Source organism: Nymphalis io, chromosome 21 (genome assembly GCF_905147045.1).
Source record: "Nymphalis io chromosome 21, ilAglIoxx1.1, whole genome shotgun sequence".
Taxonomy (NCBI): Eukaryota; Metazoa; Arthropoda; class Insecta; order Lepidoptera; family Nymphalidae; genus Nymphalis; species Nymphalis io.
The window spans coordinates 3,321,548-3,333,844 of NC_065908.1; the positions used below are offsets into that span (position 1 = coordinate 3,321,548).

Sequence of the window (12,297 nt, forward strand, 5' to 3'; positions counted from 1 at the left end):
TTAATGTACACGCAAAACATTACTTACGATTGACTTTCGGTAGCGCCAAATACATTTTATAATTTATTTCGAAATTCTAATTCCTTAGAGGTAAGTGAGCTAATTAATGGATGCTATTTTCCAAAACTGACCTACGTATCACTTAAATAGCCATAAGTTTTTTTTAAGGTACAATATTTGATGGTTTTTTAAATACAATACTGTTTCTCATATTTAATCGTCGACGAACGACTATCAACACAAATAATAAAAGCTATAAGTAGGAGGTACCGTTGTCGGTCGGCGGCGCCCACGAGGTGGTCGGGCGAGGCCGAGCGCGAGCTGCGTGCGCTGCCCGCCTCCGAGTACGAATCCTCGCTCGACAGCTGCAACACCACACGCGGTCAGACACAGCCAGCCCGCCCGCCTCACCCGGGCATGCCAGGCATTGCAGCAGGGTGAGGCAGGTGGCCGGCTGGAAACATCTGATATATTTTTTTTTAAACAAAAGGCAGGCGGACGAGCAAATTCACTTGTATGGTGGTATTTGGTCACCAACCCAAAGAAATTGATATTGTCAGAATTATTAACTAATCCTTACACCGCCAATGCGCCAGCAGTCTTTGCAACTAAGATTTTATGTCCCTTGTGGCTGAAGTTTCACTGTTTTATTTACCCTTCCGACCTGAACACAACAATACTGAATTGCTATTTGGCGGTAGAGTATTCAACGAGTGTGAGGTACTTTCCCAGCCGGGCTTGCCCAAAGCCCCCCCACCAAGTAACTTTTCCAAATGAATGAAAGTGATGCAAGCGAATGTTATATCAGTGAAGCTCGCGACACGAGTGAGCGAGTGAGACGTACCAGCGTGAGCGGCTGTCGGCCGAGCGAGGCGCGCGGGTCGTCCGCCTCGAGCTGCAGGATGCTCTCCTGGCTGCCCGTGAACTGACGTGTGCAGACGTACATATATACAGGTAAGTAGCAAAACGAATCGAATAAAAAGATATACAATCAAGATAATTAAAAATTTCACTTCAACGGATCTGTTTTTAACATTGTATAAGAAATTGTAAGAACACGGGGCCGTAACGTCTGATAAAGTAAAGTTATAATCAAATTACATATAATTTGTAAATGTTAGGTTTTTTATCTGTACTCATTTTGACCTTGAAATAAGCTGTAGATGTCGCGCAAGTCGTATAGGATATTAAATTTTCAATGTAATTTAAAAAACAATGCATAAAATATACAGTAACAGCCTGTTAATGTCCCACTGCTGGGCTAAGGTCTCCTCTCCATTTTGAGGACAAGGTTTGGAGCTCATTGCACCACGCTGCTCCAGTGCGGATTGGTAGAATGCACATGTGGCAGAATTTCAATAAAATCAGACACATGCAGGTTTCCTCACGATGTTTTCCATCACCGTCAAGCTCGAGATGAGTTATAAACACAAATTAAGCACATGAAAATTCAGTGGTGCTGGTTAAGATTCACGCGTTCTAACCACTATGCCAACTCGACTCATAAAATTTAACTCACCACAAAGCCGTAGTACTTCAGTATATCCATCTTACACATGGGACACGTCCGATGTTCCAACAGCCACGGGTCGATGCAGTTCTTGTGGAAATCGTGCCTGGAAATAAAGTAGAAATAAATTATTAATATATAGTATTGTTGTATTTTATACATTTTAATCAATTTAAGCCAATAAATAAAATATTTTTAAATATCGTCCCGCCTCACTCGCACGCCATTCGTATCGCTCTTGCTTTCTTTGCGGTTAGAAAGAAAAGATCACGAACATTAGTGTGAATTTGTATACTTATTACAAATTTATATTATATTAATATTTAATACTTGGTAGTAGGGCTTTGTGCAAACCCGTCTAGGTAGGAACCACTTATTCATCACATATTCTGTCGTCCATGGCAATATTTATTATCATATATATTATATATAAGGTATTGTCATGTTCACGTTTGAAGAGTGAGTGAGCCACAGCACAGACATAAGGGACATAAAATCTTAGTTCCCAAGGTTGGTGGAGCGTTGGTAATGTAGAGTATACTTAATATACCTTATAGCAACGATGTCTATGGGGGATAGTGACCACTTACCATATTGCATAAAGTATAAACTTATTAATTGAACATAATTTGAAAATATAAATGTTTTAACTGACCGTACTAATTAAGTACCTTTTTTATTATTATTTTTTTTTTAAATGTCCGGGATAGCAAATGACTCTACTACTCCACCTGATGGTAAGTGGTAGTAGAGTCCAAACGCGACGACGGCCAGTACAGTCGGGAAGAATGTTCTGTACTAGCCGTCACCGCCTTGCCGGCCCGCAAGATGCCTCTTCACGCCTCGTTTGAAGGAACCCGGGTTGTAAGAGGAGGGGAAAACGTGAGCTGGTAAGGAATTCCATTTTTTGGTAGTGCGACAAAAAAAGGAGTTGCCAAATTTCTTTGTGCGCGATGGAATTGATGTCACAGTTAGGCGGTGACATCGAGAACCAGCTCGCGTGGACTTAAGAAGGAAGGGGGAAGCAGGAATTAGAGAGAACAATTCCTCAGAGCACTCGCCGTGATACAGTCGACAGAAAGCGCTCAGTGCTGCTATCTCGCGACGCAATTGTAAAGGTTCAAGGGTGTTTGTGACCTTTACGTCTCCAATAATGCGTACGGCACGTCGCTGCAACCGGTCCAAGGCCTCTAGTAGGTACTTAGCGGAGCCATCCCAAAGGTGCGAGCAATATTCAACGCAAGACCGTACCTGTGTTTTGTATAACAGGCACAGTTGTTGTGGCGTGAAAAAACGCCGCACCTTGTTCAGAACTCCGAGTTTCCGTGAAGCTGTTTTTATAATAGCCTCGATGTAATCCCTTGGACTAAGGTCGCAGCGAACGTCCATCTCCAGCATGGCGATTTTGCTTTGTATCATCAGCGGTGTGCCAGAGGGAGGGATGGCTTGCCTCAATAAATATATATTTCACTGGAATTATGATACTCACCGACAAGGCAGGGAGCGGAGAGTCTCAGACACCTTGTAAGGCTCTATACATATCGCGCAGCACTCGCCATCGCCCTGCACTTCCTGAAATAACAAAATACATACATTTAATATACAATACGTTTTGCAATGCAATGCAATGCAATGCAATCAGCATGTTGTTACACAACCACAACGCTCGAACGGATAGTTTAATTCTAAAAGGTAATAAATAGCTATTGGCATTGTATGAAGAATATTGCATTATTCCAATAATAAATGAGTAAATAGTATCTAGGTATCTATAAAAAGGTTCAATAACCTTTATATATTTACATATTCATCCCGATACGAACGTTTAATCCCAAAATCGTATATAACCATGTTTATGTTGACGGGCCGGTTGGCGTGGTTAGGTGTAATTATCTATATAAGTATGTATTTACAAAAGAAAAGTAGTATACGTAGTATATCACATGTCTAGATTCCATAGTACAAGCTCTGCTTAGTTTGGGATCAGATGGCCGTGTGTGAATAATGTCCTAGGATATTATTATGTATTATTATATATATTAGTGTGCTAAAAATAATAATTTGAAGAGGTTGATTGAAGTTGAAGTTTGATCAAAATTTCGCATGCCTTTATAAGGCTGTACATTAAGAAACGAAGGTCTTCTCTGGGTCTCTATGTATTAATTTAAGCTGTCCATTGATATCATGTGAGTCTGAACATTGCCTTTTATGTAAAAACATATAACGTTTATGTAAAACTTTTTTTTTATAGAATAGGAAAGCGGACTAGCATATGGGCCACCTGATGGTAAGTGGCCACCAACGCTCATAGACATTGGCATTGTAAGAAATGTTAACCATCGCTTACATCACCAACATCCCGTGCCAGTAATAACACTGGCTCACTCACCCTTCAAACCGGAACACAACAATACCAAGTACTGCTGTTTTGCGATAGAATATCTGATGAGTGGGTGGTACCTACCCAGACGAGTTTGCACAAAGCTCTACCATAAATAAGTTTATCAATTATAATATGTAAATATATTTATAGAACAATAATAACAATTCAAAATAATGTCTAACACTAACAATTGACCTAATATTTTTATCATTTATTGACATAAGTCTTTGTTGTATGTCGTTAGAGATTTGAATTCGGTCTAGACAAAACAACATTATCTAATCAATATATAAAACAACATGACGCCAAAATAAACCTTAAGCCTATGAGATAGAGATACAAATCGGATACCATATTCGAATAAATGGTAAAGAAAAACTCAACAATTTACTCAAATGCTTTTTATAGATATAAATAAATTTAAGTAATTATTTAAAATTAAACTGCAATTTTGTATGAACGTAATATTTCGTTATAAAATAAAATAAAAATAAATAATATTTTCTATATACGTGCATGTATCTATTAAAGTACTGCCGCTGCATAACTAACGACATAACATTGTAAGAGCGCAGTTTTGATTTTAAAATAATGTTGTTCCTTTTTTATTTCAAATTTAATTGCCATAAAAATATATGTCTTATTTTTTTTAGTTTAGTTTTTAATTATATTATTGGTTTTTAATCGTAAATTGTTCTCCATTTCGTCTTTACATTGTCCATTCGATCTGTCAAGGAACGCAGGAACGCATTCTCTCAGAGCTGACAATAACAGAATAGGTACTTGTTAGAGTTACTTGGGTGAAGAGCATCCGACAATTGTCGAAGCGATTTCGAATTGCACGCTTCATGAACATCATCATCAAGCAATTCCCTTTTTTAAAGAATTACTACTTCCTATTTACTCCTCCAATCAATTAATTTATCATCTATGTTCGTAAGACAATGTAACATAGAGCGATCGTAAAAATAAACGATTGTCTATGTCACATTCCAATTTTGAATCTTTTGACACGTGATAAATCGAATACATTTACATTACCATACGTTTTATCGCTTCGTCCAATATATAAGGTTTGTTGTAATTGATTTTTAACTTACTTCCATGAGCTGAAATTTTGAATACATAGCTCAGGATTGTATGACAAAGAAAAAAAATGAAAATCGGGATATAATAAAAATAATATAAATAGTTTTAAATATGGCCTAGTGGTTAGAACGCGTGAATCTTAACCGATGATCGTGGGTTCAAACCCGGGCAAGCACCGCTGAATTTTCATGTGCTTAATTTGTGTTTATAATTCATCTCGTGCTTGACGGTGAAGGAAAACATCGTGAGGAAACCTGCATGTGTCTAATTTCATTGAAATTATGCCACATGTGTATTCTACCAACCCGCATTGGAGCAGCGTGGTGGAATAAGCTCCAAACCTTCTCCTCGAAATGGAGAGGAGGCGTTAGCCCAGCAGTGGGACATTAACAGGCTGTTACTGTACTGTAAATAGTTATCTAGAGACGAAATCGTCAATCGCAATGGGAATTTGTCGCGCAGCTGTCATATGTAAATGTGAATACTCGAGGGGTCGATTACACGTAACAACTTACTTGTGTGGTCAGATCGCTGTGATAATATACAAGTGTATTATCATTTGAAGTGAAAATTGATGCCGAATACAGTGAAACATCCGAATCCGAGATGGCCTAGTGCTTAGAATGCGAGAATCTAAACCGATGATCGTGGGTTCAAACCACACATGTGTATTCCACCCGCATTGGAGCAGCATGGTGGAATAAGCTCCAAAACCTTCTCCTTAAAAAGGGAGAGGAGGCCTTAGCCCAGAAGTGGGACATTCACAGGCTGTTATAGTATAAGTACTCGTATCGTAACAGCCTGTGAATGTCCCACTGCTGGGCTAAAGGCCTCCTCTCCTCTTTACTTTACTCGTATATAATAAATATATTTACTAACTCACCCTGTCATCCGATTTCAAACTCTTGACAGGTATTTTCGACAACGCTTTCTTTGCAGCGCAGCATAGTCGTTTCTGTAAATATAATTATTAAATATAAAACAATTACAATCGAATTATCATATTCATCACTTGGTTCTACAATTATATAAAACAATATTGTATAATAAATAATAGTAAACTATATTATATAAAACAAAATGTAAAATTAAATCTATTTTTATTTGTAAATGTGTTAAATGAAAATTAATTATAAAAATATTATTTACATTAGAAATAAACCTACCGAGAGTCGGTCCTTAGCATGTATGTATCTGAAGCGCTGTATGTAGTAAAACACGAGCCAGGCCAGCGAGATGACCATCAGAACTATGAACGATATTGACACGAAGAGAACCGACGTCCTGCAAATTATAATATAATATTTTAGTAATAAAATTATAAATATATATTAGTGAAGCATTTGGTTGGTTTGGTTGGTTGATCACGGTAGCATGCGAAAGCGATCCCGTGGCGATCTTCGCTAAGACGGAAAGGGTACCGCTGGGTTTTTTAGTGGGTATTCCGATGTTCGGGGCGCACTTGGCGTCTTGGACACCGGCGAGCCCCACATACCCCCCTACTGTTCCCTTGGGGTACGCGTACCGCGTTTCCCCCCGCAAAAAAAATGGTTGATCTTAAGATCAAACCTAACTTATTACAATACAATAACATTGATAAAGGCGTTAAAGAAAACATTATTATTATAAATTAATTATATAATTTATTTTAAATATAATATAAGTATTCGTACTTTAATTATAAAATAAAGTAAATTATATATTTTAAGTATTAATAACTAACTAAATTATAGTCGGCTATTTTTATTTAAATATTAAATAAAGTTTATAGCAATATTTACTTGCTTATGCAAGTTTATTTAAATATATCTATTTAAAAGTTATTGACATTACAATGCTTTTGTATTGTAGTATAATTATTTAGGAAATATTATTTATAATCTAAGCGACACACATGAGTTGTGTTAAAATCCCCGTTAAGAAATAGACTTAATGTTAAAAGTTTTCGTAAAAATTGAAAGTAAAAACCTTGATACACACGCATATTCAACGGGTCCAACCCAATATTATATCTAGCGTTATGGCATGCACATATTAAAACAACAATTACTAGCTTTAATCTTCTACTATATTCTTTAATATATATACTAGCATTTTGGTCATGATACATTTTATTATCTATCTTTGTCTTGTACATACGCGTAAATAGAACCCGTCTCGTTCGCGCTGACTCGTCGAAAGGGTGCGAGTTAAAAGAAAAAAAAGGATGCATGAACAATATAAAAACGCATAAACAAACAAACTACACATGAAGAAACATAACAACAGATAACATAGATTTCAACAACATGGACGCTGTTAAAATACAGATTAAAAATAAATCATATTTTAAAATAATATAAGAAATTAAAAAGTGCAAACACATAGCCAATAAACGGATTTCATAATAACATACTATATTAAAATAAAATATGTCGATACATTAAATCGCCTAGTTTTTGAATATTTTTGTGAAATAAATGGAAACAGGAAATTTAATTTATTTTGACTTTCCATTTATTGCATTATAATAAAACAAAATAAAACGTGCCTTAAACTTTCATGTTACATACAATGAATATAAACATAAGTAAGAAATATAATCGCAATTCAAACACCTTTACAGACAAAAAAAGAAGTATATACGAACTTGTTAATGTTGCTGCTAATATGAGTGAAAGTGCGTCCCTTGATGATTGCTATGATGACCTTTGTACCGTTGTCCACGAGCCGCGTTATCTCTTCACCCTTCCACTTGTACGTGAACACGGCGCTTATATTGCCTGAAAGAAACATTATATATTAAATTAGAATAACTATTTTATGTTTATTCAAAATGACTTGGTGGTTGTTCCACTCAGAGTGTAATAGAGACATCAGATCTCAACCCATTGGTTTTTTTATTTAACACCGGTTACTAGGTTTATTCGTTTTGGTTACGGATGGTAATTCAATAGCATCCCTAAAACAAATCGTAAGCTCCAAAGTGTTATATGTGATTGTAAAGGAACGACAAACGGAATCGTTCCTTGTAACTCAGAAGCGATCCTGATGTACCTTAACGATTCGTACTATATTTAAAACCGGGCTTGAAGGATTTTTTTAAGTTTTTCCATCTATCGACCAACTGATAATCCTAACCACCATATGTTGGTGACGGGTAAGCTATCTACAACGCAAAGCATTCCCATGAAGACTCGTTTGCCAAATGAGAAGCTGGCCGCTACTATATCCTACTGATTTGCAGTTAACACACTACGCTCACCCCAAATAAATAAATAACGGTAAACAAATTATTAGGTATAAATATGACGTAAAGTATCGCCTTTAGCGCAATTCGCTATAAGGTCTTTCCTCATTCGCAAAGCCCTCAATTTACAATAAGATACCAATGACGTCATATACTGTTTTCATTTAATTCAAATTATCAAATCAATCTAAGATTACCGGAATCTTTATTACATTTCATAACATGCGATAAAACATCGATAAAACAATGAAACGTTCTTGCATAATTATCATATTTAATCTTAGATAGCTTATCTTAAGGTCGTATAAACTAATCTGAAGATTTTAGATCACGTATACGCAAATGTAATTCTAATTTATTTTGAATTTCTACAAAGCGTTCGATTGCTTCATAAACGATTATTTCGTGAGTTATCTCCTACTCTAACTTGTCCCTGAGACATATCAGCTAATTGTCCAGATAACGGTTTATTAATATTACTATGGATATTTTGATGGGAATACCATTAACTACTCATTGAAGAGAGTGTACTGTGTCTTTGTTTTTATCCGAGTACTTGTAGGCCGTTTTAAATATAGAATTATAATGACAAATTATAAAATAAAGTCCCGCGCCGCGTCTGTCTGTCTTTCTTAAAGTGATAAGCTCAAAAACTACTAAGATTTTCATACGGTTTTCACCAATGGATGCAGTGATTCATGAAGAAAAAAAAACATGCCGATTGCAACATTTATAATGTACACTTACAATAAATTAAAAAAGCACAAATTTAATTTCGTGAGATGAGAAAGCTTGATGTCTTGATGTCTTTGCTAAGTTCAATTGGTTCCAATATAACAAGTTATATCAAAAATAACTCAGTTATATTGGTTGATTTTATAATCCCTTAAATATACATCATACATCATCAACCCTCGTCGTCAACTGCTGGACATAGGCCGCTCCAGTGGCACGCCACTGAGCTCGATCTGACTGAGCCCTAAAATATAAACAAAGGGGAACACTCCAAAACAAAACAAACAGGTCTAATGGCTTGTTTATTAATATTTTGAGTCCTATATTTTTTCCCGTTACCTATCACACGATCAATTAATATCTACTTGTTCATTTTTGCAAGGAAATAAAAATATAAATTAGTAAAATTTTACCAAAACATTAGGACAAGTACTTTTTTTTATTATTGGTTACATTCGCCGAATAAACTTTTTTGCTTTTATTATTATTTTTAAGCCAGTATAAAAGAGACTGCTGAGAGGAATATTTAGGGTTTGTACTGCCTTAATAAAGCCAAGATCCAAATGCCAATACAAGTTACTAATCAATGATTATTATTAGTAATAAGTTATTTATTTGAAAGTTAATTACAATGTTATATAAAACAGCGCTGAGATTGCCTACCTTTCATTGCGCACCCCCCCCCTCCTCTGACTATAATCTAAGCCCCTCTAATCTTACTCCGCGTTAACCTCGACGGCACAGAATCCAACCGTATCACAAAAACGCAATGTAAATAGAATCAATATACGTATTGAAATACGCCTTTTAAATACATGTATTTATATTATTATATTACTATATACATACTACTACATATTATATCATAATAAATGAAAATAAAACTAACATTTATTCTTTTGAACAATTTCGCTATCAGCACCTATTAAGTACTGATATCAAATCATACAAGTCAATAAACATTACTGACAACAAAATATATTTATAAAAACATATTGCAAATGGCCTCACAATTAGTGAAGTTACCATCTCACAAAGAATCGGAAGTAGGAAGTATTATGCATCTCATACTTCTCCAATACATCAGCAACCTTGCGAACTAAGAATACCCTTGTGCCTGTAATTACACTGGCTCAAACAACGATACTAAGTGATGCTGTTTAGTGATAGAATATGTGATTAGTAAGTACCTACACAACTTTCTTGCTTAAAAACCTAATCATCAAGTTATATTTTCTATAAAAACCACCAAAACTTACCCCCATCACATACGGTCATCACATACTTCAAATGTCATCGCAATAGACAAAAATCTCTAACTGTCGATCTGGCTAACTGCACTAGTCAACTGATTATCAAAGCAGTATTACTACGTGCTACTCGCGTGACTAATTTACTTAACCCGTGTAAGTGATCGACCTCACGACCCGGCTTCATTGCCAAGGTAAGCTACAAATCAGACATACAATTGTTTATAGGTTTTCAACAGTGCGAATCACTAGCCGTTTATACACTATACTTTATGTGGATAGTATAAATTTTATATTCTGTTAAATTATTACCAGTAATATGCAACATTTTACACTTGTTTTGTAGGTGTCATTCGATTGTATATAATAAAACACAGACATTTTTAAATTATAAATGGTATACATCATTCACACACTGACACATATATGCATATTGCATACATACAAACGAGCATACAACGAGCGCGTGCAAACGATCTCGCAAATCAATGTAGGCAAAAATATAGTATTGAATTCATACAATATAAACTACTACTGCTGTAATTTGCACGAAACTCAGCCCCTGATTTATGCCTAGGCCTACAACGCACCGGCCTAAAGAGACCCACCAATCAAAAGTAATATAATTTTGCTGTAACCGCTTCGGAATAGACTGCCTCAAATAGCAAAAAGACTAGGGACCTTGAGTTCTTAAGTCCGGACTTGACCAAGCTTACTTGATATAACGTCCCACGGAGTTTTTAACAAGCAGTCAATCTCGAGATAAGCCTTCTACGTAGGAGATATCACAGGTATGTACGCACACCATGCACTTTCTTCCCATTTAACCGCTTTTTTATTTTAAGATCGACAATTATATTCAAATGTAATAAACGTACACACAATCAATAGACCTGACGGTTCGATACTACAAATATTTTTAGTAAGATATCTATTAACGTCTGATCGTAAATAAAAAATAGTTTACATAATAAAATAAAAATTTATGAGCGTTTATAAATCGGTTGATTAAGACAAGGAAAATAAACGTTTTTGTGCACCTTTGCTTTAAATTAACTATATTTATTATATTAAATAATGCGTCAGTTCATAATATTAGATTAAGTTTTATAATAATAATAATAATGTCCTCTAGACCGATTTCGGCCACAGCGGCCAATCTCAAGAGCCAAACTAGCCAACTACGCAGGAGATATTATAGTGCACAAGTGTGTGCGCAAACACAGGTGCACTCTCTATTCCCTAACTCTCATAATCCGATGGGACGGCAATCCGACACGACCGGAAAGAGTTCAGGCGAGAACCAATGGCTTTACTTGCTTTCCGAGGCACGGGAGTGTACACACTTCCAACTTCCAGACTCCGGGCTGTTACTGAGAATTTTCTGACAGAAAAACCCAATAACTTTTTATCGGCCCGACCTGGGAATTGAACCCAGGCCCTTCAGATCTGTGGCCTTATATCAAGCCACTAGACCAACGAGGCAGTAAGTTTTACAAAACCCGTATCACAGGTTAACCCTTCCTAATCCTTGTACAAATTGATTTACACCATTTTTACATATAAGAAAAATGAAGAAAAAATAAATATGTATGTGAATATGCGTGTGTGTGTACGTTTTGTGCTTGTGTGTCTATTTACTATTTGTCACTGTAATCTTGTAATGATGTCTCTTACTTGCATAGCACCATACAGTACAGTAGTATTATATTAGGTATTATTTAAATAATTACTAATTTTCTATATCAATACAAAAAATAACTTTTGAGTGAAAAAAGATTGAGAGATATCTTCAGTTTAGTAAGTGTCCAGTTCAATTCCGTTATTGGAACATTAAACAGATTGAGGATCGATCGATCGTCACATAGTTGAGATAGTTTCGAATATTACAATGTAAATATAATGTTTATTTCGGCCGTAAGTCTGATAAGATAGCTATACTTCACAAGAGATTTTTTTTATATAAAATAAGTACGCGTACGGGAAAATGTCGGTCACGAGATTATAGTGATCACCGCCTAAATATAAACATTGGCATTATGAGAAATATTAACCATCCCTTACATCGCCAATGCGCCACCAACCTTGGGAACGAAGATGT

General features: G+C 35.7%; 1 protein-coding gene across 4 annotated transcripts in view; it reads right to left on the bottom strand.

The window, feature by feature from the left end:
- Positions 1-12,297, bottom strand: part of LOC126776835 (E3 ubiquitin-protein ligase goliath) — a 90,203-nt gene that overhangs the window by 1,445 nt on the left and 76,461 nt on the right. For 3 of the 4 annotated variants that reach the window (XM_050499669.1, XM_050499671.1, XM_050499670.1), the window contains exons 5-12: positions 7,612-7,744; positions 7,122-7,148; positions 6,149-6,266; positions 5,866-5,937; positions 3,000-3,082; positions 1,520-1,616; positions 845-925; positions 271-365 (exon numbers count right to left, since the gene is read on the bottom strand). In XM_050499669.1, coding sequence (XP_050355626.1) covers positions 271-365; positions 845-925; positions 1,520-1,616; positions 3,000-3,082; positions 5,866-5,937; positions 6,149-6,266; positions 7,122-7,148; positions 7,612-7,744 — 706 coding nt within the window. The remainder of the gene's footprint in view (positions 1-270; positions 366-844; positions 926-1,519; positions 1,617-2,999; positions 3,083-5,865; positions 5,938-6,148; positions 6,267-7,121; positions 7,149-7,611; positions 7,745-12,297) is intronic. The other variant, XM_050499672.1, reaches the window with a different exon arrangement.